The 25,937-nt window shown below is 44.5% G+C and overlaps 1 protein-coding gene across 5 annotated transcripts in view; it reads right to left on the bottom strand.

Moving 5' to 3' along the window:
* sox13 (SRY-box transcription factor 13) overlaps positions 1-25,937 on the bottom strand; it is a 183,943-nt gene that overhangs the window by 14,810 nt on the left and 143,196 nt on the right. For 4 of the 5 annotated variants that reach the window (XM_072563801.1, XM_072563802.1, XM_072563804.1 and 1 more), the window contains 7 exons: positions 24,951-25,068; positions 19,081-19,157; positions 16,982-17,147; positions 13,314-13,352; positions 10,462-10,577; positions 6,162-6,258; positions 5,752-5,919 (listed from right to left, as the gene is read on the bottom strand). In XM_072563801.1, the coding sequence (XP_072419902.1) occupies positions 5,752-5,919; positions 6,162-6,258; positions 10,462-10,577; positions 13,314-13,352; positions 16,982-17,147; positions 19,081-19,157; positions 24,951-25,068 (781 nt within the window). The remainder of the gene's footprint in view (positions 1-5,751; positions 5,920-6,161; positions 6,259-10,461; positions 10,578-13,313; positions 13,353-16,981; positions 17,148-19,080; positions 19,158-24,950; positions 25,069-25,937) is intronic. The other variant, XM_072563805.1, reaches the window with a different exon arrangement.

Genomic DNA, 25,937 nt, shown 5'->3' with positions numbered 1-25,937 from the left:
TTCTGCTGACTCTGATCGGAGGCTCATTCTTCACACTGAATAAGCTCAAGTCCTGAGACTAGTAAAAGCAAGACGGGTTGCTGGCAGCATATCTAGGCAATAAAGACACATCACCCTCAGGTGTAAGGTGCAGGTATCTCCTCCTGGCAAAGGTATCTCCTGCCTTTAAGGCAATGTGGAGCTGCAGGACTTCCTCAACAATTGTACAAATTTCACTTGCTTTTTCTACTGAGGGGAAAAGCAGAGACCCGCTCAGCAGAAACGACAGTCTGGAGGGCAGAAAGGGAACAATTGGGAGAGGGATAGACGAGTATTTGCAATTGCCTCCAGCTCTATTGAATGAATGGAGTTCCACTGTGTCACTACTCATCCCTTTAATCTCCATCACTTTCTTATCCAAGATTTGGAGACGCCGGTGTTGGACTGGGGTGTACAAAGTTAAAAATCACACAACACCAGGTTATAGTCGAACCGGGAACATTCCTCGTCACAATGGACGTTTCCGCACTCTACACCAGCATCCCCCACAATGATGGCATCGCGGCAACAGCCTCAGTACTCAACACCAACAACTGCCAATCTCCAAACACCATCCTACAACTCATCCGCTTTATCCTCGATCACAACGTCTTCACCTTTGACAACCAGTTCTTCATCCAGACACACGGAACAGCCATGGGGACCAAATTTGCACCCCAATATGCCAACATTTTTAGCACAGGTTCGAATAAGACTTCGTCTCTATGCAAGATCTCCAACCACATTATACACCAGGTACATTGACGACATTTTCTTACTCTGGACCCATGGCAAGGAGTCATTGAGAAAACTACACAGTGACATCAACAAGTTTCATCCCACCATCAAACTCACAATGGACTACTCTCGACTATCTGTCTCATTCTTGGGCACATGCATCTCCATCAAGGATGGACACCTCAGCACCACACTCTACCACAAACCCACAGACAACCTCACAATGCTACACTTCTCCAGCTTCCACCCAAAACATATTAAAACAGCCATCCCCTATGGATAAGCCCTATGCTTACACCGGATCTGCTCAGATGAGGAGGAACGTGACGGACACCTGGAAGTACTCAGGGATGCCCTCACAAAAACAGGGTACGATGCCCAACTCATCGGCCACCAGTTCCGATGTGCCACAGCAAGGAACCGTAATGACCTCCTCAGGAGACAGACACGGGCTGCAACCGACAGGGTACCCTTCGTTGTTCAGTATTTCCCAGGAGCTGAAAAATTACGTCATGTTCTTCGTGACCTGCAACACTTTATCAATGAGGATGAGCACCTCACCAAGACCTTCCCCACACCTCCACTACTTGCCTTTAAACAACCGCCAAACCTCAAACAGATCATTGTTCGTAGCAAGCTGCCCGACTTTCAGGACAACTCCATACAACCCTGTCACGGTAGGCGCTGCAAGACGAGTCAGAGTGTGGACATGGTTACCACCATTACGCGTGGGGACACCTCCCACCTTGTACATGGCAGGTACCCATGTGACTCAGCCAACATTGTCTATCTTATACGTTGCAGGCAAGGATGCCCGGAGGCATGGTAATTGGGGAAACTGAGCAAAGGCTACGACAACGGGTGAATGGGCACCACACAACAATCAACAGACAGGAGGGCTACCTCCCAGTTGGGGAACACTTCAGTGGTCCAGGACATTCAGCCTCGGACCTTCGGGTGACCATCATCCAAGGTGGACTTCGGGACAGGCAGCAGAGGCTGATAGCTAAGTTCGGTACCCATAGGGAGGGTTTCAACCGGGACCTTGGGTTCATGACACACACACACACACACACACACACACGCAACCCCTCACAGACTTAAGACACTCTGCACTCACTACACAACACACACACATACACTTTCTCACACTCACAACCCCCAACCCAGACACAAAGACCCACATGCACACATATATTTTGTGGGGTGAATTTGTACTTGGAGGGTTACATTGTACTTTGCTCAAAAACTGCATGCATTCATGTAGAACTCAGTTATCTCACTTTTTAGATTAGAATCAATCTAAACATCATGGCATAGACAGAGAACACAGGGGGCTAACACCTTCAACATATTGTCGAGCTATCACCATTGTTAACAGCTAACCCGAGAATGCAATTTTTTAAAAAAAGGTTCTGTGATTTACACATGAAAGAAGTGAAACTGTCATGATATTCTAACAGATGAAAGACTTAACAGACAATCAATTTTCCAATGTATAATTTCAGTTACATCACACTGTAAATTTTTGCTATAAATTCTGGGTGTAAGGATTGAGCCCTCCACTATCACCTGATGAAGGAGCGACGCTCCGAAAGCTAGTGTGCTTCCAATTAAACCTGTTGGACTATAACCTGGTGCTGTGATTTTTAACTTTCTTATCCAAGGCAGCCTGTAAATGTATTGGAGGCGATTTAAGAGAAGCTTTGCGAGACTAATACCCGAAACGGGTGGGTTCGCTTATGAGGCAAGGTTGGTCAGACTAGGCTTGTATCAGCAGGGGGTTAGAGGTGTAAGAGACAGTTAAGACCTGGAGAGGTTTTGACAGGGAGTATGTGGAGAGCATGTTTCTTGTGGCAAAATTGAGAAACAGAGGTCACTGTTGTAAAATAGAGGATCACTGATTCAAGACAGAGATAAAGAGAGGGTTGTGAGTCTTTGAATATTTTTAAGGTTGACGTAGATAGATTGTGATTACTACATGGGCAAAATGTTATTGGGGGTAGGCAAGAATGTGGAACAGTCAGATCAACCAAGGGTCTTATTGATCGGCAGACCAGATCGAAGGGTTGGATGGTCTACTCCTGCCCCTAACTTGTCTGTGTATTCATTTATTACTCTTGTAATATTCCACTGGGTTATGAAGTTCTTTCAGTTACTAGCAAGGTTTTTGGGAAAGGAGATAATTCTGTCCATCTCTCACTTTTTTTTTGTTCTATCATTTGACATTGCCCTCTCACTTTGCACAGGTTCTGTTGATTGTTCTGAAAGGATGTCACTCCACCCTCTGTGCCCCATCGAAGCTCAGTTACATCAGAGTGATTGCCCAGGTAAAAACAATAACTGCAGATGCTGGAAACCAAATTCTGAATTAGTGGTGCTGGAAGAGCACAGCAGTTCAGGCAGCATCCAATGAGCAGCGAAATCGACGTTTCGGGCAAATTTCGCTGCTCGTTGGATGCTGCCTGAACTGCTGCGCTCTTCCAGCACCACTAATCCAGAGTGATTGCCCAGCCCAGGGCTCAACCCCTCTCAATCTCTTCTAATGCCAATGGACCCATGCTCCAAGGAAAGAATTCACATTTCAATAACACCTTTCTTTATCTCAGATGGTTCATAGCTAATGGAATACTGTTGAAGAATTGCCAGTGCTGCGATGTGGATAAAAACAGCAGCCAATCTGCACACAGCAAGATCCCATTAATGGCCGTGACACTAATGACCAGGTCATATTCTTTAGGTTGACCAGAGCACGGATCAGAATTTCTCCTCTTCAAATGGCACCAAAGGCCTCAGATTAATGGCTTATCTGAAAGATGGCAGCCACGGCTTTACCTTAACATCTCACTTCCGTACCAGATGGTCAATCTCCACGACATACTCAAGTCTCTGGAAAGTGGCTGAAGCCACAGCATCTGGCTTGAAGATGAGTGTGTGACCCATGTCTGATGGTTAACATCCAGCAGGAACCAGTCCAGAGATGGAACTACCCTCTACTGACTAGGTGCACATCTATATTCCTCAGTCATCACCATGTGAAACACAGCAACTCAATGTATGTCACAGCTTTTGGTGAGATTATACTCTGTTTACAACGGCTGATGGATTTGCCTGTCCAACAGCAATCACTTCACTTCAAAAGTTAATTATCGCCTCTGCAGCACTTTGCAATGTTATTGAAAGGTGTATGAAGGAGGTGGATAAATACAAGGCTTTGTACTTCACATACAAAAGGATTAAACTTCCATTCACAGCAGCAGTACATTGTCTGACAGAACCAGCCTTGTCGATGGAAAGATTTGGTATCCATGGCAGAGGAGGTGTTGTCTCTGCAAAAGGTTACACCTATAGATAAACAAGGTAAGACAAATATCTCCCTTCAAAGCCACGGGTAAAAATGTTCACACCCATTATATAACGCATGGATTAGATGCTGATGATAACATTTATTGCACTAGTTGATCATTTATATACACTGCACCTAGTCAGAGCACAAGACCTTCCTTGTAACATGATGCTGTATTTATTTAGGGTTAGCCATGACTCTGTTATTAAGACTCTTCATCCGAGGCAGAGAGAACGGTATCTGAGTCCCAGTCCGGTACTGTGCATAAAAATCAGACTAACAGTCCTGTACAACACTGTCAGAGGTGCTGTTTCTTCAGGTGAGACATTAAACCAATGAGTCATTAAATGGCTCTGATGAATGTAAAAGATTCCATGGCAATATTTCGAAAGAAAAGCAGTGTTGTTCTTCCTGGCAATTTGGTCAATATTTATCCCTAAACAACATCCCAAACGGATCAGTAATGTTGCTGGGTTGTGAGATTTTACTGCTGGCTCCTGCCTTTCCTACATTACAAACCTCAAGAGTACTACATTGCCTGTAAAGTCCTTTGGGAAATCCTAAGGTCATGAAAGGCGCTACATAGATGCAAGTTCTTCCCTTCTTCATTGGGATTATTGCTGAATCTGTCACACCCATCCTTTGGGAGCTAAGAATTGCTGAATTGTCATCTGACTGCATTAACCCTTTTATTATATTATTTGTAAAGAGCTAGGAACCAATTATTATGTGAACATATATCCTAAGGTGCTGCATTTACTGCTGCATTCCGGTCATGTGCCAAAATACAATGTATTAGTCTTTCAGCCAAATGGAGAGTTGCAATAATACACTTTATGAAGTTTCAGCATTGAGAGTATCAAATAGTTTTTCCTAACATATAAGAACCAGATGAAATATCACCAAACAAGTTTACATCCAATGTCAAGAGAAACTCAATTCAACATTCTCACTGACTGGAACCCAACCCCTCTGCATCACTACTGAACACAACACCCATTAAGTAATCAGAATAGGAACTGAGAAGATTCTGTTTTTGATCAATTCTGAGCCCCACTGGAGAAGACTACACATTGGAAAAATTATGATTTCCAACATAGCAGACAGCACAGAAGGCAAGGAAACAGTAAACCTTGTGAACAGCACAGACCAGTTGGACTCATGGTCCAGTATAACCAGTACATTCATTTCCAAGTACAGTTGGTTCTGATATAACATGATAGTTTCATTCCCACGCGATCTCGTGTTATAAGAAAAAACAGTGCCACCTAAACTAATGGGGCCAGAATCGCGTTACAGCCAATAAAGGTAAGGAAAGTCTGTGTTCTACAAATAATGGTCTAAATTCTTCAATCGCGTTAAAGCCAGTTTGTGTTGAAGAAACAGGTGTTATGGCAGAACCGACTGTATTACTGGTTTTTCTTTCTCTTGATGACTTTTTCAATTCAAGCACGGTGAACTATTCTCAAGGTCCTAAAGAAGCTAAACAGTGTGCTATGCATGATCAACAGGCTCACACAGGGGAGCTCCATTTGACTAATGCCCCCAGAGCATAACATATTCTCCAGGTTCGCAGTTTCCTGGGCAAGAGAAAATGTCTTCTATACGCTTGTGCTATCTCAACATTTCCCAAACAGGTGCTGTCTTACCCAAGATCTTGCTGATGCTGGAGTTGTGCATATCAGGATAAGTCTGAAGAATCTTCCGTCGCTCATCCTTGGCCCATACCATGAAGGCATTCATTGGTCGCTTGATGTGTTCATGGTTGCTGCCACCTCTGGTCTCGTAGCCTTTTGATCCTGCCAGAGTCAGGTTTCCTGATGCAAACAGATACATTAGTTGAATGACTCAGAATACCAGAGGGCTTTTATTAACAGCATTGTGACAGGGTGATAAAAACAGTGCATTCTCTCAAATAGAAACATTAACATGACACACAAATCAAGAAAGCATAAAGAGTGGAATTTAACCTCACACCCATTGCCTGGAGTTAAATCAAAATGGCTACTCACTGCACCTCAGTGATTCCTATTGGAAGAAACATTATTGTGTTACGCACCTTCGGAGTCATTGCAGCTGTTAAAATCTTCGTTCCCACTTGCTGCTTTCCCGTCATCTCCTTGTTTCACAAGAGATGACTCTGTAACTCTCGAATCCTAAAAGGCAGGACATTTGCAGATGTTAAAGTTAACAACTTGAGGAATAGTTAACCGTGATGGTAAATTATAACAGGAAGACAGTGACGCACTTATGGACAAAGCAAAGAAAATCCATCAACAGCACCACAGTTACGCAGCGGAACCCCTTCAGGCATAAATCTTGTTCAATGCATAACATATTTAAGGTTAGGGAGAGGACACCACTCATTATTTACCCAGCATTTCATTACTTTAACCATTTAGTTTGTAAACAAAAAAATCTTCAGATTAAAAAATACTTGTGGAAATTTAAGCCCTATATTCTCAAAGGAAATGTACTGAGTTTTTTTAATTTAAGGGATGTGGGTTTTGCTGACAGGGTCAGTGTTTATTGGCCAACTATGCTGGTCTTTAAATCAATGACTTACTAAGCTATTTCAGAGGGTTGTTAAGAATCACTTTGCCGTGTGTCTGGACTCACACGGAGGTCAGACCAGGTAAAAGGGCAGATTTCCTTCCCTAAAGGGCATTAACGAACCAGATAGGTTTTTTTACAACAATCAATGATGATTTAATGGTCACCATCACTGAATTTAGCTTCATGTTCCACATTCTTACGAATAAGGTTGAAATTCCACCAACCTCAGTTTAAACGCTGTGTCCTAATAGCATTAGCCTTGGGCCTCAAATCTAGTGGCATTACCACTGTGCTTGTACCCTGTAATGAAAGGAACTGTCCCTTGTGTACAGGAGGCTAGAGGCTTTGATTCTGATACTTATTAGATTAGACTAGATTCCCTACAGTGTGGAAACAGGCCATTTGGCCCAATAAGTCCACACCGACCCTCCAAAGAGTAACCACACCCAGACCCATTCCTCTACATATACCCCTGACTAATGCACTATGGGCAAATTAGCATGGCCAATTCACCTGACCTGCACCTCTTTGGATTGTGGGAGGAAACTCACGCAGACACAGGGAGAATGTGCAAACTCCAAAAAGACAGTCACCCAAGGGTGGGTATAATGTGTGTATAAGCACCGTGTTTTTATACTTTCCTGTATTTTTAATTATGAACTGAAATGGGAAAAGAACTATTTTAAAGCTAAGGGCTACTGCACATTTTTGAAAGTAAGTAACCTGGTGCTCAGTGAAGTTACTGTTTACACAGCTGCTGGTTCCAAGAGGAATAGGGAAAGGTGCACATGAGCTGGAACCAAGAATGTGTACAAATGGAAGCCTGCTAGCAACAAATAACCAATTGATCTGTGAGCTACTGACAAGTTACTGAAGCCAAAGGCCTGCTGCCCACCAACAGTGATGTGATTGGCTCACAGCATGGGCCGAGGAACAAGACAGGGCGAAGCCGTTAGATTTCCACCAGCTTAGGGGCTCGTTGTTCTTTGCCATAAAAGCCGATTTAAACCTGAAGACAACCAGTTTAATTTGCCTTCAGCAGTTGCTAAAAGCTATCAGTGATTGTTTGTAAGCACAAACCAGCCACACTGTGCCTTGTGCCAAACCAGGGAAAGCATCTGGTGATGGAAAATTGAAAAGCGGTGTTCTGATACAGTGGCACAAGTCATTGCACAGGAATGTCCCTGTGAACAGGGACCATTTAACACTTTCCCAGTTTTAACCTCTACCAATAACACCCAGATCTGTGTGTGTGTGTGTATATGTGTTTGCAGGCTGTGTGTGTGTGTGTGTGTGTGTGCATGCATAATTATTTATCTGTAACTGGAATCTATTTGTTTGCAATATATAAGAATTATTGTTAAGTACAAAACCTAGACCATGCTCTTTGTCGACCTGGGTTGAAAGGACAGGTGAATTGGGAAACTTTGCGTATTTTTTAAAATCTTTAACTTCTGTGACAACTCTGAACGTACATGTAGGCTAGATCAAGTAAAAATATCAGATGTATAGATACATATAAATAGCGAGGCTCAATCTCCAGTGACCTATCCCAGGAAATGATGACACAGTATCACACTGCAAGGGAGAGGGACTGAGTCCCAGGGGTCAGAGAACATGATACGCCCAGGGTGAGAGAAGGCTGAGCATTGAGGAGTAAGGGTCTAGTTAGGTGTAGACCCAGAAGCTGGAGGTATAGTGATAATGTTTACTGGAACAGGAACCTAGAGGCAAATTGTTTGGTGATAGGAGTTCAAATCCTAGCAGAGCAGTTTGTTAAATTCAAATTTTTTTTTTAAAAAATCATTCACAGGATGCGGGTGTCTCTAACTAGGCTAGTACTTATTACCCATTTCTAATTGCTCGGAGGCAGAATCAACCACACTGCTGTGGGTCTGGAGTCAAATGTAGGCCAGCCCAGGCAAAGATGGCAGATTCTTTCCCTAAAAGTGAACCAGGTGAGTTTTTCTAACAATGAACATGAACATCATTAGATTTTTAATTCCAGATGTTTCTTGAATTCAAATTCCACATCTGCCAGTGTGGTATTTAAACACGGTCCACATGACATTGCCTGGCTCTCTGGATTAATAGTCTAGCGATAATCCCACTCGGCCACTGCCTCCCCTTAGTTTTATAAATCTGGCATTGAAACCACATCGTGGGGTTGGGTGACCATGAATCTAACAGCAATTCTTCACTAATCTTCCTTTAGGACAGGAAATCTGCTATGCCTGTTTGGGCTACATGTGACTCCAGACCCATAGTTATGTGACCGATCCGTAACTGCCCTCTGAAATGCGAGCCACAAGGGCAATTAGGGATAGGCAGCCAATGCTGACCTCACCAGTGACAGCCACATTCCATGAAAGAATCAAATCAATGCAGAACACAGTCCACAGAAACCTGCAGCCACGTGCGTAGGACAGAGTGGATCAAGATAGCAAAGCCAAGGTTACAGGGGACACCCAGCTACGGAGCAGATTCTGAACAAGCACCGAAGAAAGCAGACTTCCATCCTTGTGTCAACAACAGCGAGCAATCCATCTGCTGGTGGAACCACCATCTATGCCTTTGTTAGCTCTCGGCTCAATGGCACCAGCGGTGGTCCTAAACCTAACCTTCAGAGGTCATCCAAACTCTGCTGCCTGTATCCTAACTTGCGTGAACCCCATTCACCCATCACCCCAACGGGCTGACCAATATGGTCAGATTGGGAACCAATGTCTAAGTTTTAAAGTGCTCCCTGGTCACTCTTCCTCATCTCGAACAGTCCCAGAATGACCTCTACTCCCTCAACTCCAGCCTCTCAAGCTTCCCCAGTTTTTACTGGTCGACTTTTAGCAATCACCTCTTTGGCTTCCTGGGTCCCAAATCTCTCAGCCTCTTTCTTGCTCACCTCCACCAATATATGCTTTACAAATATTGGGTGGAATATAATACCCTCCCCCACCGTTGCAGGTTTGGTGGTGGTGGAGGGTGGGCTGAAGGGTGTAGGGTCAGGAACTTGCTATTTCGCTTGCCTTGGACCACTGAATCTTGCAAGTGGACTTTGCTCCATTTTTGATCAAGTTCATGACAGGAAGCCTCATAAATGTTCTTCCCACCCCATTGCCAAGTGAGGAATTTAAATTAATGCCGTTGTCGACTCATAACTGCCCTTGGAAATGGCCCCAGGAAGTCACTCAGTTCAAGGGTTTCTGGAGATGGGCAACAGTTCTGGTCTCCCTGCTTTAGGAAAGATGTTGTGAGACTTGAAAGGGTTCAGAAAAGATTTACAAGGATGTTGCCATGGTTGGAGGATTTGAGCTATAGGGAGAGGTTGAATAGGTTAGGGCTGTTTTCCCTGGAGCGTTGGAGGCTGAGGGGTGACCTTATAGAGGTTTATAAAATCATGAGGGGGCCTGTTAAGGATAAATTGGCAAAGTCTTTTCCCTGGGGTGGGTGAGTCCAGAAATGGAGGACATAGGTTTATAGTGAGAGGAGAAAAATATAAAAGGGGCCTAAGGGGCAACATTTTCACGCAGAGGGTGGCGTGTGTATGGAATGAGCTGCCAGAGGAAGTGGTGGAAGCTGGTACAATTGCAGCATTTTAAAGGCATCTGGAAAGGTTTATGGACAGGAAGGGTTTAGAGGGATATGGGCCAAGTGATGGTAAATGGGCCTAGATTAGGTTAGGATATCTGATCAGCATGGACCAATTTCCATGCTTTACATCTCTATGACTCTGTAACTCAATGAATTTCACTACTTGGGTGAAGAGGCAAGAAATTTGAACACACAAACTTCACACTAACACTGACCTTGTCTTTCCTGCTATTATTTACAGCTGGACCATCCACAGCCCGACTCTTCCCGAGAAAGATCTGCTTTGGACTCTGCATGACCTTCCCGATGGTGTCCTGCTCAATGGCATAACCTAGAGAACACAAGACAAAACAAATATTGAACTGAGGGCAATTCATGGCCAGATGTTTCATTCTGCCAACATAAAAAGGTAAACATTGTAAAATCGGGGACAAAGACCCTCACTCCTCAACAACAGCTTCAGAGGCAGAGGTTTCTGGATGTCAAGTGAAAGATTGGGTTTCGATCGAGGTGGATGGAAGGATGCTCCTGGTGAAGAAATACTCCTGAGCATTACTCAGTGGGACATGCAGGAAAGTGGAAGTATGTGGATGGTTGTGAGGAACACGAGCAGGTTCAGTCAGGGAACTCTCCTGCATGGTCTCATGTGGCAAAAATGAGCAATATGCCAGTGAACTTTCTCAAGTCCTGTGGATCTACAGCAGTTGGAAGCAGGCCATCAGAAAGGGACATCGGGAATGTTGACAGAAACTAAGGGAAAGCAATGACCTAGTGGTATTGTTGCTGGACTTGTTAACCCAGAGACCCAGTTAATGTTCTGGGGACCTAGATTTGAATCCTGCCATGGCAGATGGGAGAATTTGAATTCAACAATATCTGTGATCAAGAGTCTAATGATGACCGTGAATCCATTGTCAATTGTTGGGAAAAACCCATCTGATTCACTCATGTCCTTTAGGGAAGGAATCTGCCATCCTTACCTGGTCTGGCTTACTTGTGACTCCACACCCACAGCAATGTGGTTGACTTTTAACTGCCCTCTGGGTAATTAGGAATGGGCAATAAATGTTGACCGAGCCAAATATGTCCACATCCCGTGAATAAATTTTTTAAAATTGGAAGTGGCAAGAGAAAGCCTGCTGGGATTTAGTAATGCACTCTCCATTTTACTGAACTTGCGGCCTGGAATTATCATCGAGAGATGGGTGTTCAAATCGCACCATGGCAGTTTGAGAATCTGAATAAAGTTTACAACAAAATATCTACAAGTTGGTACTGATAAATGTGATCATAAACCCATTGGACTGTTGTGAAAGTCCAATCATTCACTAATGTCTTTTAGAGTGTGATGGGAACCAACAGGGATTACCCAGTCTTGTTGGTATGTGACCACAGCCTCATACTGGCTGACTATTAACTGCATCCAAATCTCAACACTGAGTTGCGTCAACTTTACCACCACTGGGCCATGAAGGCAACCACTCAACTAGCTCCTCAGTGCAGGTCGGGGGAAATAAAATTTGGCTTTGCCAGTGAAACTACACATTCCAAGAATGACTTTGTTTTCAAAAGAGTTAAAATTGAAAATATCACAATAACTTAGAGTGCCATGAAATAACAAACAGTTTTCATCACCAGTATCAGTAATAAACATCAACAAAGATATGTCTCATCAATCAGGAGGATAGAATGAATGGTCAACATCTTTTCTCTGGGGTGGGAAGGGCATTGGTTGAAGGTGAGAGGGAAAAGATTTAAAAGGGACTTAAGGAGCAATCTTTCATGCAGAGTGTGGTGCTGTATGGAATAGGCTGCCAGAGGAAGTGGTGGAGGCTGGTACATTTACACCATTTAAAAGGCATTTGGGCCAAGTGTTGGCAAATGGGACTAGATTATTTTAGGATATCTAGTCGGCATGGATGAGTTGGATCAAAGGGTCTGTTTCCATGCTGTACATCTCTATGATTTTATGATTCTAATTATTTAAGTAACCTCTTACAACAAATCTTTCAGTAAAGGGAAGGCAAATTGCAGAATGAGCTGAGGGGGCAGAAGGGGCTAAAAATCTAAGGAAGAATTTTGAAAGAATACATTAGGAGAGTCACACAGCACAGAAACAGACCCTCCGCTCCAACCCATCCATGCAGACCAAGTTTCCCAAACTAAAACTAGCCCTATTTGCCTTTGTTTGACCCATATCCCTCTAAACCCTGTCCAAATGCCTTTTAAAGGTTCTAACTGGATCTGCATCTACCACTTCCTCTGGCAGTTCATTCCACATACAAACCACCCTCTGTGTGAAAAGTTGCCCCTGAAGTCCCTTTTAAAATATTTCTCTACTCATCTTAAAATTGCGCTCTCTAGTTTTGATCTCCCCCACCTTAGGGAAAGTACCTTTGCTATTCTCCTTACCTATGCCCCTCATGGTTTCATAAACCTCTAAAGTTACCCCTCAACGTCCTACGCTCTTCGCTCCCTCTGTCAATTTGCTCAAGAGTCTCACAGTCCTCCTTCCCAAATTCTGTACCTATGTCTTCCTTCTCCTGAGAGAAGATAGGTGTCAAGTGTTCATTTAAAACTCCTTGGGTTTATGTGCCATCAGGGCTTGAGGGGTCTGGAAGAATTAACAAGGAAGATTGCTTTCATCATCACCCTACTCTGATGATGCCTCACACTGTGAAGGAACACCCGGATCTCAAAAGATCCTCCTCAGAGCAGCTGAAGCAATGCCCATTACAGTAGGACTGTACTGAGTTGCTAACATGTTCAAGACAACAGCCTCTTCTTGTTTCACAAGCTTTCCTCCATCACATGAGTTGGGCCTTACTCGAAAGCACCAGTAAAGCAAAGCTACCCTACTGGTAAGTAATACCACAAAGAGCCTCCTGCACCACAGCAGTCAGGATCGCTGACAGGACACAGTTTGAACAGGACAGGAAATATTTGGCTACCGCTGGAGGAGCTGGCTATGTTTCTAATATATCAACAGAATAAGCAACAACATAAAATACTCTATCCAATTGGCTTTAAAAGCAAGGTTAAAACATAAAATAGAACAGTTACTGACCCCAGTGATTCCTCCAGAAAACGTCTTTACTTATCATTTCTATTGAAGAAAGGCAGTTGAAAAGGAGAGTTAGTACCCCATGAAACACAGAGATCTGACCTCATCCCCACCAACATATCATCGCCTCAGTCAGGTACAAAGACACAGCTACCCATTGCTAAGTGCTGGTCAGTTGTACACACATCTGCCTTTAGCATCATTGAAGGTAGCTACATGGGTTAGATAATTGGTGCAATGATTCAGAAACAGAATGTTTATGAACAGTTTTTCAAAACAGCTGATGTTTTTATCATACGCATTAAAAACTTTCTGTGGGAGGAATGTTCCCCCTATGCACAATGATAAAGGACTGGTTTACTCATTTAAATTACAAGCAGCGCATTGAGAAAATCACCTCTCCTTCTATTAATGACAATTTCAAAGTGCACAAAGCAATGGGATGTGGATCAATGATCGTAAGCCCCTATACCCAGACTGTTAAGTCTCCGATATGCCAATGCATGCTGTCTGCCATGAGAAAACAAAGTTTGGAAGGCCATTTCAGGGGACAATTAAGATTCACCCAGAGACGGATAAGAGGATTGAACCAGATGGGTTTTTGCAACAATTGATAACAGTTCTCATGGTTGCCATTACTGAGACTAGCCTTGGAATTCCGGATTTTCTTGAGTTTAAATTCTATCAGATGTCTTGGTGGGATTTATGCTCCAACAGCTTTACTCTCAGCCTCTGTATTTCTAGTCTAGTGACACCAGAATGTCATCTCTGGTTGTTTGAAGGCTACTGTGTTTCCCTGGTTGGTTGTATATTTTATATGTTTCAGAGCAATGCAGAGATAGAGATATTTCTAATTGTGCAACAGATTTATCATAGAGTCCCTACAGTGTGCAAACAGGCCCTTCGGCCCAACAAGTTCACACCGACCTTCCGAAGAGTAATCCACCCAGACCCATTCCCCTACCCTATTATGCTACATTTACCCCTGACAAATGCACCTAACCTCACACATCCTGAACACTATGGGCAATTTAGCATGGCCAATTCACCAAACCTACACATCTTTGGATTGTGGGAGGAACCAGTGAGCCACTGGGCCACCTTTACTTAAAGTGTTTGAAATGTCTCAAAATGCCTGTACTCCTGTTTATCCCTGCTTTGGCTTCTTGTAGCAGTTTTTGGGCTGGCTGTTTAATTTAGCCACATCAGCACCCAGGGTGAACCAACCAAGCAGAGTGAGCATAGATCAAATACAACATAAATGAAAGGCTGAACTGTATTTCGAGGTTATGTGGGAATTCACCAGAGAGCAGATGAGATAGCCAAGAACGCAAATGAGTTTTGACGGTTGGTGTGGATTTGTTGGGCTGAATGACCTGCTTCCACACTGTAGAGAATCTAATCTCCCAATGATTGGGATAAAGAAATTCCTTTGTGAGTGGACGGCACGGTGGCTAGCATTGCTGCCCCACAACACCAGGGTCCCAGGTTTGATTCCAGCCTCAGGTGACTGTCTGTGTAGAGTTTGCACATTCTCCTTGTGTCTGCACTGGTTTCCTCCCATAGTCCAAAGATGTGCAGGTCAGGTGAATTGGCCATGCTAAGTTGCTCAGTGCTAGGTGCATTAGTCAGAGGGAAATGGGTTTGGGTGGGTTACTCTTCAGAGGGTCGGTGTGGACTGGTTGGGCTGAAGGGCCTGTTTCCACACTCTAGGGAATCTAATCTAATAGAAGTCGACCAGGGGGTGATTCATTAAAATGGTAAGAGCCTTTAGATTTTGGTTAGATAATAAAACAGGACTTTCAAGAAATGGTAAAAATGAGATTTTTGTCATTCCAAAAGGAAAAGAAGAAGATCTGGACTGGGATCATGAAGGAGTTGGAGATCCTGTGAATGAGGGTATGTGAACTAAAAGACACTTATATCGGTAAAGCATCTCAGTATATGCGAATGAGGGATTTCCCATGTTATCTCGATGTAGTTCAGTGAAAATTTGTGACAAATTATCTATCAAGTCAAACCTTTTGAAACTGCCGTGTATAAAACTAACCCTCTCTGTACTGTACTCACATTACTGGAATATCGCAATAGACCTAGGACAGAAAAGTTCAGTGCACAAGGAGTGGCATCTCATTTTCCATTTGTATCCTCTAAGTGTTTCACAGTGCGGATAATGTACAAAAGGAGGATAATCTGCCCATCATGCTGTATCAGCTTGCTGGAAGTGCATCATTACTGAGTGCCAATCCTCTACTTTCTCCCCATTCCCTTTATAATTTCTGGACTCAACACGTAGTTCTCTGTTTTGTTTCCCCTGCCAACTTTTTATGTTACTTTCAGCAGAGCTGGCCTATTTTCTGCCTTTAACATCTTCTCTGGCTGGCTCTCTCTCTTCCTCTACCATGTTCCCTTTGCCCTTTGCTATGAGACATTGGTGATCTTTAACCTTCCCCTAGACCCCTTCCTTCCTAATCCCCACATTTTATTACAGCAAAAAAACCCATCACCTTTCCAACTCTCTCTTCAGATCTGAAAAAGGGTCATATTGGACCTGAAATGTTAACTGTTTCTCTCTCCACAGATGCAATTGGGCCTAGTGAGTCATTCCAGTATTTTCAGTTTTACTGCAGTTTAAAGTTGCAACTTCACACAGGAAAGCAATATCATTTGTGTAAACACATCTCAAAAGATGTTTTCCAAAGCCAAAGTTTTGAACAAGCCAGTAGAATGTGTGCAGTTTACAGGAACCATTTTATAATGGAATCCTTGGTATGAACCAAATTGGATAATCAAGTTTGCCAAAAGACTGTCCTTCTGAAAGGTTACACTCAGCAGATGACGCAACTTTCTCGTGCTCTCTCCTCATTCTTTTTTGTTGCAGAAGATATAATTTGATCAATCGATTATGCAGGGATTTGAAACACGTGTTTTGTTTAAATCAAATCATTGTAGCAATTTCTATCCTGTTTGGATCAAAGAGCTTTTAAGAACAACTAAGTGTTTTGAAGGAACAAGTGGATCGTTTGGAGATATTTCAGATCGGATGGAAGACCAGGGAATGTCAAAGAGTAGAAGTTGGCCAAAGGCAAATTTGCTAAGAGACAGGAACTGCCTGATGTTGGTTAGACGCTTGATTGTCGTGGGATATTGGTTCTACAAGCAGTGACAGTCATCCTTTTATTATCCACTGTGGCTCAGTTGTTAACACTGCTATCACACGGCACCATGGACCAGAGTTCAATTGCAGCCTCAGGTGACTGTCTGTTTGGAATATGCACATTCTCCCAGTATCCTCGTGGGATTCCTCCCTCTAGTCCAAAAGATGTGCAGTTTAGGTGGATTGGCCATGCTAAATTGCCTCATAGTATCCAAGGATGTGTTTGTGGGGTGGATTTGCCATGATGAATGCGGGGATAGGGTGAGTCTGGGTGGGATGCTCTTTGGAGGTCGATGCAGATTCATTGGGCTGAATGGTCTCTTTTTGCACTTGTCACTAGTTAGCATAATGGGAGTCAACAGGCCTTTTGACCACACCATCAAGAGACAAAGCGTCTGGCTGAATGTTCCTCATTCGTCAGCAATGGGTAGGAGCGGTTTGCTTTCCAGGCAGCACCAATGAGCAACCATCAACAGGAGTCGAACCATGTAGAGCTGTGTAAGTCTGCCCTTACCTCTAGTTAACAAGGAGGTTGGTGTGCTGGATTGTAACTCTGCTGGGATCACAAAGCTTGATGGGGAGGGTCCTCTTCTGAGTTTAGCCTGCGGAGGTGAGGGGGATTTTGACATGTCTGTACCTTTAGTTTTCGACGTCAAATTCAATGGCTGAGAAGTCTCCTCCTTTAAAAAAGGGAGAGAGAATTAAGTGCGAATTTCCAACAAAGCCACAAGCTTTCGCACAAACATTCTGGAGATGGAGAATGTCAAAGATGACAATAAAAACATCTTAATAAATTAAGGATAATCTCTCTGAAGTTGAGAATCTCTCTCTAATCAGCAAATTCTACTCCACCTTCCCTTGATTAAAGTCACCCTATCAATGATTTTCACATTTAAAATCGATGATTATTAGTAACCACACTACAACAACAGGCCAACTGTATAGAACATTTGGGAAGCAGCTGGTAAGTAGATCCACAGACAGTGGAGGGGAATTGAGTGCATTAGCATTCAAAATATTACTTTGGACATTTGTGGGGACTCTGGGAATAAGGGAGTTTGATTTTCAGTGAATTACCCCAGTTAGTGGTGATGCCATTGAAACATTCTCAGCTTACCAAACTCCCTGGGTAATGTGAAAAAGCTGCAAAATTTGAAAAGATTCCTTTTGTCTGTAGTGAAGGGGTTCCTGCATGTCACTTGTATTCAGTTCAAATGAGTGACAATAGGAATGATTATCCTGAATCATTGGTTACTGTAGCTACTAGCACATGCTAGGTTGTTCAGCAAGTACTGCCCGATCACAGGATTCCATTTTGTTTTTCTTGAAATGGAATTGTGAGCGAGGAAGTAGGTAACCACTTCCATACTTGAAAATCATAGGGTAGAAATCATGAATCAAAACAAAACCACAGATTAAACCATGAATTAACACAAATAACAATTACAATGCAACCTTGTGTTTCTAATCAAATGTCTAGAGACCAAAGCAATTTACTCACATGGAGATTGTTCCCATGATGTTTTAATTAGGGCTTCATGAAAACAACATTGCTAGAGGCATTGATCTAATGTGAAGAATTCTTTTCAACAACAAAAGAACACAAAGTCCACTGTACACATCAGCAGTGGGAAATATTACTTCAATTGTACATGAATAGTTGTGACTGTTATTTTGAAAAACTGCTCAGCCATTCTAATGCAGCATTGACCCACAAAGTAAAGACAATGGAGATTTATTTTATTTATAGTCTAGAATTACTACTGGAGATGGGAATTCTGGTCAGACTGACAGAAGAGCCTCCTATGCTTCCTGAATCTTTCCGACTTATGTGAGCACTGCTCTAATTTAGCACTTTGTCCAAGGCATGGAGCAAGGAATCTTAACTTCACCCTATTATACAGAAACGAGGATGCGGAGTAGGAATCTATGGAGATGTGACTAGATTCACACCCTTTGTAGTGAATGGGGAGTTAATATTAACGAAAACAGAAATTGCTGGGAAAACTCAGCAGATCTGACAGCACCTTTGGACAGAAAGCAGAGTTAAGCCAGTGACCCTTTTTGAGACCTGTTGAGTTTTTCCAGAAATTTCTGTTTTTGTTTCTGATTTCCAGCATCCACAGTTCTTTCAGTTTTTTTAGGGAGTTAACAACAATTGCTTGAAAAGCCTATCACCTGATGAAGGAGCGTCGCTCCGAAAGCTAGTGTGCTTCCAATTAAACCTGTTGGCCTATAACCTGGTGTTGTGTGATTTTTAACTTTGTACACCCCAGTCCAACACCGGCATCTCCAAATCTTGAAAAGCCCAGTTTCCTCATTTTACTTTTCCCTGATCCACTGTGATGTTTGTGACAAAACATCACTGCAAACTAGATTGTCTGGTCCCTCCAAGTGCAAATTCTACAGTGCACTCTTCTGAGGTATTTGGGGGTGTTGTATTCTGTTAAAGATACCAATCAATCAATGTGAATGCTGTTGTTGTTGCAGTGTGCAAGGGAAACGAGTTACTCAGCACAGCTTTCACACTATAATCTCAGATGTTGCGAACTCCAGAGCCAAATTCCATGTTATCCCCCTTCAATCGCAGCACGGATTGCCTACTGGACTCACGTGTGTATGGGCAGGGCTTAGTCCTGGTGTCCTCCTGGCTGCTGGAGGGGTTGGCATCAGCTGCAGAGCATAGTCATCTGGGGGTGCAGAAGAAACAAATATATAAATGCTGCAACTTTAAATATCGTAACGTTAGTAATCTTCTTACCCAGTCCCTAGAAATAGAGGAGACTTTCTTTCACTGCCTAGGGTCCTGAAGTAGACAAACCTGGGTCTGCAAGCCCATCACTCCTAGTCAATATAACAGAGTTAGATTTTGAGATAGCAGACCACTGCTCACCATGCAAATCAAAAAACCATGAAGTTTCTCCCCTTTCTTCACTTCAATTTTCTCATTTGAGACCTTTTTTTTGACAGAACTGACTGCTCCCAACATTTCACTAATGTTTAAACCGGTTTCAAACTGCACAATCCCTATCCTCAGGCAATATCCCATTCTTGTCCGAACCAGTCACTGGATAACAGCCAAGAGCTCTAGCTGATATTCCTCGCTTGATTTATGACACAGAAAGAGGCCAATGGCCCACCGTGCCTCTGCCAGCCAAAGATCCAGCCCAATTCCACTCTCCAGTTCTCGGTCTGTGGCCTCGCAGGTAATGGCAGTGGACAGCTAAGTACTCCTTAGAGTTGTAGAGCTGTACAGCGCAGAAACTGACCCTTCAGTCCAACTTGTCCATGCTGACCAGATGTCCCAAATAAATCCAGTCCCATTTATAGAGTCATAGAGATGTACAGCATGGAACCAGACCCTTCGGTCCAATCTGCTGACCAGATATCCCAACCCAATCTAGTCCCACCTGCCAGCACCCGGCCCATATCCCTCCAAACCCTCCCTATTCATATACCTATCCAGATGCATTTTAAATGTTGCAATTGTACCAGCCTCCACCACTTCCTCTGGCAGCTCATTCCTTACACACACCACCCTCTGTGTAAAAACGTTGCCCCTTCAGTCTCTTTTATATCTTTCCCCTCTCACCCTAAACCTATGCCCTCTAAGTTCTGGACTCCCCGACCCCAGGCAAAAGATTTTGTCTATTTATCCTATCCATGTCCCTCATGATTTTGTAAACCCCTCAGGCTCCGACGCTCCAGGGAAAACAGCCCCAGCCTGTTCAGCCTCACTGTATAGCTCAAATCCTCCAACCCTGGCAACATCCTTGCAAATCTTTTCTGAACCCTTTCAACTTTCACAACATCTTTCAAATAGGAAAGAGACCAGAATTGCACGCAGTATTCCAACATTGGCCTAACCAATGTCTATACAGCTGCAACATGACCTCCCGACTCCTGTACTCAATACTCTAACCAATAAAGGAAAGCATACCAAACACCTTCTTCACTATCCTATCTACCTGCAACTCCACTTTCAAGGAGCTATGAACCTGTACTCCAAGGTCTCTTTGTTCAGCAACTCTCCCTAGGACATTACCATTAAGTGTATAAGTCCTGCTAAGATTTGCTTTCCCAAAATGCAGCACCTCGCATTTATCTGAATTAAACTCCATCTGCCACTTCTCAGCCCATTGGCTCATCTGGTCCAGATCCTGTTGTAATCTGAGGTCACCCTCTTCGCTGTCCACTACACCTCCAATTTTGGTGTCATCTGCAAACTTACTAACTGTACCTCTTATGCTCGCATCCAAATCATTTATATAAATGACAACAAGTAGAGGACCCAGCACCGATCCTTGTGGCAATCCACTGGTCACAGGCCTCCAGTCTGAAAAACAACCCTCTACCACCACCCTCTGACTTCTACCTTTGAGCCAGTTCTGTATCCAAATGGCTAGTTCTCCCTGTATTCTGTGAGATCCAACCTTGATAACCAGTCTCCCATGCGGAACCTTGTCGAACGCCTTACTGAAGTCCATATAGATCACATCTACCACTCTGCCCTCATCAATCCTCTTTGTTACTTCTTCAAAAAACTCAATCAAGTTTGTGAGACATGATTTCCCATGCACAAACCCATGTTGACTATCCTGAATCAGTCCTTGCCTTTCCAAATAAGTGTACATCCTGTCCCTCAGGATTCCTTCCAACAACTTGCCCACCACCGAGGTCAGGCTCACTGGCCTTGTTGGCAATTGCCCCATATCTCTCTAAACCCTTCCTATTTATATACCCAATCAGGTGCCTTTTAAATGTTGTAATTGTACCAGCCTCCACCACTTCCTCTAGCAGCTCATTCCATACACGCACCACACTCTGCCTGAAAAGTTGCCCCTTGTGTCCTTTTTATATCTTTCTCTTCTCACCTTAAAATTATGCTCTCCAGTTTTGGACTCCCCCACCCCAGGGAAAAGACCTTGGCTATTCACCCTACCCATGCCCCTCATGGTTTTATAAACCTCTATAAAGTTACCCCTCAGCATCTGACGCTCCAGAGAAATTAGCTCCAGGCTATTCAGCCTCTCTCTATAGTTCAAACCCTCCAATCTCAGCTAATTCCTTGTAAATCTTTTCTGCACCCTTTCAAGTTTTACATCTTTCCGAGAGCAGCGATATCAGAATTGAACATAGTATTCCAAAAGTGGCTTCAATGTCCTGTACAGCCACAACATGACCTCCCAACTCCTATATTCCACACTCTGACCAATTAAAGCAACTGTAACCAATACCTTCATCCCTAACTGATCTACTTGTGACTCCACTTTCAAGGAGCTATGAAAGGGTTTGCCGAGGTCTCTTTGTTGGTCTTCCTTCACCCTTTTATAATGATTTCCAGATTCGTACTCTCCTCTACCTGAAGAATAAGTTCTCCTGAACTCCCCTTTAATCCTTTTGCTAATCTATGCTGACTGATTATTGACCTGTCACTGCATCCTCTGTCCCACTCTCTGGGAACAACAAAATAGGCAGGTTCTTCTCCAAGTACAGAGGACCCAGGCTTGTAGCTATATCACCGAATCCTACCATGTCCAATCCCAACTGCTCGGCGGGGGATCCTGTTCAATGCACGGACAGCAGCTCACTAAAGAGAATGAGCAATAAATGCTGGACAGCCAGATACACCCACATCTCATTAGTGAATAAAAATTCTCTCATAATTTTGTAGTTTGCAATTATACTTCCTCTCAGCCACCTCCATTCCAAACAGGGTAATCCCAACTTTCCTCGCTGCCAAAATTGTCGAAATCTGGCAACAACTGTGTCTGAAACCTTTCTGGCATTGATCCTGGAGTGCACTAGCCAAGGTTGTACATAGTCATAGAGTCATACAGCATGGAAACAGATCCTTTGGTCCAACTAGTCTGTGCCAACCAAGTTTCCCAAGCTAATCTAGCTCCATTTGCCCCATATCCTTCTAAACCTTTTTTTATCCATGTACCTACCTAAATGCCTTTTTAATGTTGAACCTGTATCAGCATCTACTACTTCCTCTGGCAGTTCATCCGGCACAGTGGCTCAGTGGCGAGCACTGCTGCCTCACAGCGCCAGGGACCTGGGTTCGATTCTAACCTCAGGCAACTGTCTGTGTGGAGTCTGCACATTCACCCTATGTCTGCGTGGGTTTCCTCTGGGTGTTCTGGTTTCCTCCCACAATCCAAAGATGTGCAGTTCGGGTGAATTGGCCATGCTAAATTGCCCATCGTGTTCAGGAATGTGCAGGTTAGGTGAAACGTAGAGTACTAGGGTAGGGGAATGGGTCTGGGTGAGTTACTTTTCAGAGCGTTGGTGTGAAATTGTTGGGCTGAAGGGCCTGTTTCCACACTTTAGGGATTCTTTGATTTCTATGATTCTATTCCACTTAAAAATGACCCTCTGTGTTAAAAAGTTGCCCCTCAGGTCCCTTCAAGATCTTTCTCCTCTCACCTTAAAATAAACCCCCTAAGTTTTGAACTCCCCACCCCTAGGGAAAAGACCTTTGCTATTCACCTATTTGCCATGCCCCTCAAGGTTTTAAAAAAAACCTCTATAACATCACCTCTCAACCTCCTACACTTCAGTGAATTTAGCCCCAGCCTTTCCAGCCTCTCGTTATAGCTCAAATCCTCCAGGCTTCTCGTTGAGGCTAGAAATGGTTGGGCCAAAGAGAATGATAGTTTGTTGCTATCAACTGAAAAGTCAAAACATTGAGCAAAGAATCATCTCCCGGCACCAGATAAAGGAACATACCTGCTTGGAAGAGTGACACATACGCAATAAATTCAGAAGTTCACCAACTTTCTTCTGACAGGAGACATTTTTTTGTCACCTCCAACAACATGATTTGCAACCCTAATTACAAACATCCCAGTTTTCTGCTGAACCTATTTGCTCGAAATGTAATTTCTCCCAAGAAAATATTCTTGCCAGGTTTCAACATTTACTACTTTTTTTTGTCCTGACTGAGCAGAAAGTTATCAAAAGGCGACAATTTTTTTGCTCAAACACAGCCCTAATGGTTACATAACTGAAATGTTAACAGCTCCATCCTCAAGGACAGAGTCCCACAGAAACTGAAAAGGCCTTTTTCTTGAAACGAGCTACTGACTTGCGCTCATAAACAGGATCTAAACTTACAAGAAACATTTTTATTCTCAGGGTGGGGAGGTTGGGGAGAGCTAGAGAGGGTGGGGGGAATGGAGAGGGGTGGGTGAGAGAGAGGGAGAGGGAGTGGAGGAGGGCGAGAGAGCGAGAGAGAGCGAGAGAGAGCGAGAGAGAGCGAGAGAGAGCGAGAGAGAGCGGGCGAGAGCGGGCGAGAGAGGGCGAGAGCGGGCGAGAGCGGGCGAGAGCGGGCGAGAGAGGGCGGGAGAGGGCGGGAGAGGGCGGGAGAGGGCGGGAGAGGGCGGGAGAGGGCGGGAGAGGGCGGGAGAGGGCGGGAGAGGGCGGGAGAGGGCGGGAGAGGGCGGGAGAGGGCGGGAGAGGGCGGGAGAGGGCGGGCGAGGGCGGGCGAGGGCGAGGGCGAGGGCGAGGGCGAGGGCGAGGGCGCGGGCGAGGGCGGGAGAGGGCGGGAGAGGGCGAGGGCGAGGGCGAGGGCGAGGGCGAGGGCGAGGGCGAGGGCGGGGGAGAGGGCGAGGGCGAGGGCGGGGGAGAGAGAAGTGGGGGAGAGAGAAGTGGGGGAGAGAGAAGTGGGGGAGAGAGAAGTGGGGGAGAGAGAAGTGGGGGAGAGAGAAGTGGGGGAGAGAGAAGTGGGGGAGAGAGAAGTGGGGGAGAGAGAAGTGGGGGAGAGAGAAGTGGGGGAGAGAGAAGTGGGGGAGAGAGAAGTGGGGGAGAGAGAAGTGGGGGAGAGAGAAGTGGGGGAGAGAGAAGTGGGGGAGAGAGAAGTGGGGGAGAGAGAAGTGGGGGAGAGAGAAGTGGGGGAGAGAGAAGTGGGGGAGAGAGAAGTGGGGGAGAGAGAAGTGGGGGAGAGAGAAGTGGGGGAGAGAGAAGTGGGGGAGAGAGAAGTGGGGGAGAGAGAAGTGGGGGAGAGAGAAGTGGGGGAGAGAGAAGTGGGGGAGAGAGAAGTGGGGGAGAGAGAAGTGGGGGAGAGAGAAGTGGGGGAGAGAGAAGTGGGGGAGAGAGAAGTGGGGGAGAGAGAAGTGGGGGAGAGAGAAGTGGGGGAGAGAGAAGTGGGGGAGAGAGAAGTGGGGGAGAGAGAAGTGGGGGAGAGAGAAGTGGGGGAGAGAGAAGTGGGGGACAGATGGAGAAAGAAAAGTCTTTTTAAAGAGAAATTTAGTTGTTCAGAATATGAGAGATGTGTACAAGAACGTACGAATTCAGTCTATGGCTGACGTAGGGAATCCTGGCAGCAAAGACAATCACCACGATTTAAAGAATGTGATGAAGCCAGATAGCGGTGCACACACTACAGCTGAGATCTCTTGCAAGATCCAAACCTCCAGGCAGATTGCTGTGCCTTCACCCTAAAGGAATGGCTCCACATGAGATCAAAGGGAACGTACTTGGCTTGCATGACAGTCCTGGCTGCATCTGAAGGCTCAGCTGGGGATCGCTGGTGACTGGAAGAGGCTGCGGACTGTGGGGAAATGCTGGAATCATTACAAAAGGCAGGTTGACTTGCTGGAAGAAAGGAAACAGTGTGTTGACAAAGGTAAAGCATGACAGTAAAACACAATCCCCTCACCCCCAACTATCACGGAAATGTGAACATTGCTTGACGCTGTGAACATCCAAGCGGAATACGGTAAACATTTTATTACAAGTAAACACAGCTTTGGTTCCTTTTAGGCTCTGACCCACAATCAATCAGGTTTTAGACAATGCATTGTGCAGCCATCACATCACAAACTAAAACCAAACACAGAAATTGCTGGAAAAGCTCACAAAATTTGGCAGCAAGTGTGAAGAGAAATCAGAGTTAACATCTTGGGTCAAGCGACCCTTCCTCAGAACTGATGGTTGCTAGGAAAATGCAGAAGATAGGGTTGGGAGGAGGAGAGAAGGAGTAAACAATAGATAGGGATAGAGCCAAAAGAGAGAGAACAGTTGGATAGACAAAGGAGTGGATAACGATCAGGCTAGGAGGGACAATAGCTATTAGTAGGGACTGTTCGTGGTTAACAATGGGATGTGAAATAGCAGACCATGTGATAATATAGGGTCGAGTGCATGGTGCTGGAAAAGAACAGCAGGTCAGGCAGCAGACAAGAAGCAGGAGAGTCAACGTTTTGGTCCTGCTGTGCTTTTTCAGCACTAATCTCTTGACTCTGATCTCCAGCATCTGCAGTCCTCACTTTCACCATGTGATAATAAAGCCAGTTGTACGGGATTGGGGTAAGGACATGGGAGAGATCAGGCCCTAAAACTGTTGAACTCAATACTGAATCCAGAAGGCGGCAGGATCCCCTAGCACACCCATGCACCAGGCCTTGGTATCACATGGTCTGCTATTATACACAACCCATTGTTCGCCACTAACAGTCCACATT

The sequence above is a fragment of the Chiloscyllium punctatum genome, chromosome 45, assembly GCF_047496795.1.
Source record: "Chiloscyllium punctatum isolate Juve2018m chromosome 45, sChiPun1.3, whole genome shotgun sequence".
In the NCBI taxonomy this organism is placed as follows: domain Eukaryota; kingdom Metazoa; phylum Chordata; class Chondrichthyes; order Orectolobiformes; family Hemiscylliidae; genus Chiloscyllium; species Chiloscyllium punctatum.
The sequence above is the reverse complement of the archived record's forward strand: the minus strand, read 5'-3'. Positions and strand labels throughout refer to the sequence as shown.